The sequence below is a fragment of the Adiantum capillus-veneris genome, chromosome 27 (genome assembly GCF_014529385.1).
Source record: "Adiantum capillus-veneris isolate H3 chromosome 27, ASM1452938v2, whole genome shotgun sequence".
In the NCBI taxonomy this organism is placed as follows: Eukaryota; Viridiplantae; Streptophyta; class Polypodiopsida; order Polypodiales; family Pteridaceae; genus Adiantum; species Adiantum capillus-veneris.
Window position 1 is genome coordinate 63,801,832 of NC_140957.1, and position 5,609 is coordinate 63,807,440.

The following is a 5,609-nucleotide window of genomic DNA, read 5'->3' on the forward strand; positions in this document are numbered from 1 at the left end:
TGCTGCGGTATCAAACCACCCATGGCCCACGATGTAAAACACATCTACCAATCACTGGAGGAAGAGATCCTAACACAAAAACACGTAGGAACCAAGCACCGAGACGAAGATTTTGAGCAAACATAGCATTAATTGGACGAGTTCTGCCTAACTCTACAATGGTGACACGTGTTCTGAATCCTCTCTGAATAGCAACTTGAATGTAGCAGAGCAATCTCGGATCATATGAAGCATGATATATACCCACCATCAAGAATTCTGGGTAATATTGTGATCTATAGCCAAACAAAAAGCTATTAATATAGATAGATATTTTGATACACAAAAGCTATTACTTTACTATATCAACATCAACATTGTTACCTTGCTACATCCAAGTCCTCAAGTAGATGAATCACCTACATGGCTGTGATTGGACCCCTCCATAATGGTGGATCTAATACATAATCGTTGACGGTGAGATTTAAATTCTTTAAAGTATCGAAATGTCACAAACACACATATATAATATTTTACCTCGGACGTGTCGAGGTCGTCTCCCTAGTGTATAAGTCACAAAGGCATTAGGATCCATCTTCATTCATACATATACATATACATAAATAAAGGATTAGAAATTCATCAAAAAGCACATGAATCATAAATCTCTCAGCACTAATAAATCTTAGTCAATTGTTTCAACGAATACACCATGTTTCATAAGAAGATATACTAAGCTTATAAATGAAAAAGAAATAGCTGCGAGAGTCGCCGTGCTTTTTTATTAGATGAAACATATCCAACCACGTTAAACCCCATGGCAAGGGGGTGGCAGGGGGCAGGTCAATTGCAACACCTCTTTGTAGACAATGTTAGAAGTGTATGTTCTTTGATCTCCATGTCTACTAACGTTTGTTAAGTGACTATCACCAACCACAACCTTGATGGCAGAAGAGGATCTCACACGAGACATTGCCACATACAGTTGACCATGGGTGAAAACAGGTGTTGGGGGAGATACAATCCAAGAACTCCCAATGTTTGGCCTTGCGTCTTGTTGACTGTCATCCCAAAAGCACAACGTAGGGAAAATTGGCGACGTCTCAAATCAAAAGGGAGACCTTCTCTAGATCCCATGAGAAAATCAATCCTTGGAATGAACACTGCATTTCCTGCATGTGACCCTGTAATGATTTCTGCTTCAATCACTTTGTTGTGGAATTGCTTACAAATCAAACGTGTCCCATTACAAAGACCACTTCTTGGATCCAAATTGCGAAGCAACATAACTGGAGCATTCTGTTTCAATTGTAAAACATGCGGTGGAAAACCTCCCCCAAGATCTAAACTATTTACAAACTCACTTGTGAATAAAATGCTATCACAATTTGATTCACACACTACGTCTGCACTGACATATTCCTTATAAGTACAAGGAAATTGTTGCAAGCCCAAATTGTTTATAGCATCCACCTCCTTGTTCCGTGGAGCCAAAATTGCTCTATCCTTGAAATAGGTTGCATGGCAAGTCTGTGTTTCAAGGTCTCTATATATGCAAGCAACCAATGATTGCAAATTATTTTGTGGCAGCATCATGCAGGCCGGCAAAGCCACATTATCAAGTATGCCCCCATCACAAACATGGCCATTACCAATATCAAGTGTCCACTGCACAAACTCTCTTTCAATAACATTACTAAAACAATTGACCACTCGCATATTCTGTGTTAGATGCATGATTTCTGTACGTTGCCAAATGTATGAGTGGCACAAATATGCATTGACAATGTCTTTTCTTCCCCCTTTACGCACAACAGGTAATATCTGTTTGAAATCACCACCAAGGAGGAGAACCTTTCCACCAAACAACATGTTATTTTTCATGACATCTCTTAGTGTCTTATCAAGAGCCTCAAAAGTGTGTCTATGAGCCATGGGGGCTTCATCCCATATGATCAGTGAACTCATTCGCAACAGCTCAGCAAGCTGGATGTTTACTTTAATGTTACATGTGGACTCAGAAGTTATATCAATAGGGATCTTGAATCTAGAGTGTGCAGTCCTTCCATTGTCGAGAAGTTGTGCTGCAATCTCGGACATTGCACATGCCAAAGCTACTTTGGACTCTCCACGTATCCGAGAGAGCAATGCATTGTAGAGATAAGTCTTTCCCGTTCACCTGGCCCATCCAAGAAAAAAACAGTCCCTCTGCTCATGCCAGCTGCTTGTAAAACCCGATTGTAAGCTTCCCTTTGCCCAACATTGAAAGATGATTCCATTCGAGCAGACAATACTCTTTGTTCCTCTTTGTTATACATGAACTCTTCAGCAAGCACTCCATGCTCACTCATAGTTTGCAGTGTGTGATCCACCTGGGGCATTCCAGAATAATCCGAGAGCCTCTTTCCATAGTGTTGAAGCATTGTCTCTAAGTTTGATAAAGCTTGGTTTTGAGCCATGTGTTCACAGATATTCGCCCTCATATGATATACATGGTCCTCAGAAAGCTCCTTACAGAAGCGATTCCACAATGCACCAGGATGTATTGGATCACAAAAAACCAGAATGACTACAAACAGTAGGCGCAATTGTTGCCCTCTTTGTTGAAAAGAAGCTTCTTCCAAACAAAGAAACCATTCATCATCAACTTGCAGTAATCCTCGTGCATTACATGTTTCTTTAAATGTGTCATATACTTGTCCATTGAAGGTTTTAATATCCTCAAAAGACTTACATTCTTTGCACATGTTGAGTAACATACACAAATAGTACAAATCTCCAGCATTGGGAACAATGTGGTACATTCTTCCAATCATGTCACCAATCTGTCTTTGAGTCCATGTTCTACTTGCTAGCTTCCAAACCCACTTTGTTGGGAAGTCTATGTACAACAAATCGTTGGCCTCTAGATATTGTTGATTTGCAACAAACCACTCAGTGAGCGTTGTCTTTTTGCTGACCTCTCCCTCCACCACACTCTGTACAGTCACTCTGTCGTTGAAGATGACTTGATTTTGATGAGGCAAGTGAACTTGGAGCCGTTGTATGTCAGGTTTCTCTTGATGCATATGAAAACCAAGTATACGCCAGATAGCCTCAGATGCTGATACATATCAAGCATTAAGATAGTTTGTAACTTCATTTAGAAGCCCTTCACTATCTTGTAGAACAACAGTGGCCCTGTCATGTCCCTTATACACATACTTGTAGAGATATTTCACAGCATATATAGTGGACCAAACCTCCACATTGATATGTGCATTGTACCTTATTGACAAAAATGGACTCTATACGAATAGAGCAAAGTACTTGTCAATGGAAGGGGAGTACATTATGATATCTTATTTCAAAAACAAAGGCTTGCTATAGCATCCAAAATGTGAAAGTAGTATATAAAATAAGAGTCTCTTTCTATTTTCATGTCTTTTGCCTTTGATAATAGTTCTCTTGTTCCTCTCTCGAAAAATTTTACCTTGCTATGGGTATAATTCGTCCCCTTCATGTGGTTGCTCTCTCTCTCTCTCTCTCTGGGAAATATTTTATATCTATTTAGATCCAACCATTTGTCATGCTAGCTACATGACTAGATCATGACCTGAATCCCTAGCTCTCTATCAAGTAGAGCACAACAATCTTTGAAGATTTTGAATCCTATTATGCCCCTAGGCACACTAGCTTGGCAAAGGTGAATCCGATCAAAAGAATGATGCCTCACAACATTTTAGATGAATCATAAAATCTAGTATATAACAAGCACATAGTTTTGACAGTAGAGGGTGCCAAAAGTAAAATATCGTTTGAAATATAGGTATGTGAAGGGCATTTTGCAGTAGAAAAAATATCCATTTCCACCATTTTTTGATAGCTCAACAATCCCAAAAGAGATGCTTTTAAGAGTCTTAGGTCTCTTACATCTAGAGCAAACACCATTAGTGACATTCTTCTGAAGCATAAGATGAGCTATGGGAAGAGCTCCAATACATACAGCCTTTAGATTTAAATGGAAAAACCAAGGAACAAATTTTTGTAAATCTATACATCCACCATTCAACATTCCTATTCACTTCCCATCTATGACTACATTTGGATGACACATCTAGAGTCTGAACTAGAAGTGCAGATGTTGAAGGAAGTTCTGAATCTCTGAATGTGTTTACCACATTGGAGGTGAGAGGTTGAATTGTCTTTTGGCTGGAAAAAAATGGCACAAACAAGCCATTAGAGTCTAACATCTAAGCAACACAATGAAAACCCTTCCTATACATCATGATAGCCTATTTCTTATGAATGAGAGCAAGTGGCTTTTAGAATATAAAACTCCAAAATACTTTCTTGGTCCAAGGAATTTCTGGTACATTTGTGCCTACCTTCCATATCAAAAGTGAGAAAATTTGTTTCCATGATGCTACTAACATGTCAGCACTTCTATCAACTAGCTCTCCAAATCTCTCTCTCTCTCTCTCTCTCTCTCTCTCTCTCTCTCTCTCTCATAGCCACTTTTGGCCACAAGCTATCCTCTATGCCTTCATAGGTTTTCCAAGCTTCAAATTATGAATTTAGAAGTAAATCTCAAAATCTATAGGTGGGATTACGCTAAACCTAGGGTTTTTTTTAGCACTCATATACACAATACCTTTTCTCAAAAAAACTTGAAAAACTTAAGTACAATAAATTTAGAGGTAAATTTACTATCTTTGAAGGTTTCTACATTAAATTTCTCTAAACTTTGTAGGTATTTGCATCTTCAAATCATAGTTTAGAGGTAAATCTCAAAATTTGTAGCTAGGATCACATTAAACCTAAGTTTTTTTTAGCACCCAGGTACACAATACCTTCCCCAAAAAAGTTGGACGTATACATGAGAAGTTTTTAGAGGTAAATATTTATTATATTTGAAGGATGTACGCTAAATGTTAACCCTCACGGCTCACGGACACCCCATCACCTACCACGGACGTGCATTATGTATTTGGTAGAGTCAGGTACCGGGCTTGTCGGACCAATAGGAAAAGGGTAAGAGTGATCGCCGATGAGAGGCGCACTCTAATTGGGACATTCAAGGGATTAGTTGGCTAAGCATGGGCGCCCAAGTGTGAATGGGGTGATCTCATATAAAAGCCAACTAAACCTAATTTTTATTCATTCTCTCATTTGTGCAATAGAAGAGTGCTCTTGCTCCATCTCCATCTCCATCTTCTTCTTCTTCACCTCCTCGTGTGTGTGTGTGTGTGTGTGTGTGTGTGTGTGTGTGTGTGTGTGTGTGTGTGTGAGAGAGAGAGAGAGAGAGGGAGAGTGTGTGTGCGATCGAGCATTACGAAGGCACGACGGCGGCGAAGCGGTTGAGCGCGGCACGACTGCAGCTTCTTCTTCAACGCGGCGAGGAATCCACCACGAAGGCGAGCGTAGAGCGGTGAGTGACACACCCTTTGCTCTCTTGAGCTTGCTAGTTTAGGCTTGTTGTGTGCTTGGAGCCATTTGTGGCTCGCACACGGTGTATTGGCAAGTCCCTTGCTTCGACAGTGCGGCAAGGAGCGCACATTTTTGGCGCCGCTGTCGGGGAAATGCCCTACACTAAGCTCGGTTAAGCACTTTACGCTTTCTTGTGGTGCAATTTCTATCATAGGAAAGGC

The 5,609-nt window shown here is 40.1% G+C and overlaps 2 protein-coding genes across 2 annotated transcripts; both read right to left on the reverse strand.

Annotated features, from left to right (window-relative positions):
• Positions 1 to 939: 939 nt before the first annotated feature.
• On the reverse strand, positions 940 to 2,079 carry LOC147422096 (uncharacterized). Its single transcript, XM_086503011.1, has one exon. The coding sequence runs from the start codon at positions 2,077 to 2,079 to the stop codon at positions 940 to 942; it is 1,140 nt and encodes a 379-aa protein (XP_086359137.1).
• A 14-nt stretch (positions 2,080 to 2,093) lies between these two features.
• Positions 2,094 to 3,047, reverse strand: LOC147422097 (uncharacterized). The gene has a single exon (XM_086503012.1). It carries the CDS (start codon positions 3,045 to 3,047, stop codon positions 2,094 to 2,096), a length of 954 nt encoding a protein of 317 aa, XP_086359138.1.
• Between the last annotated feature and the right edge of the window lie 2,562 nt (positions 3,048 to 5,609).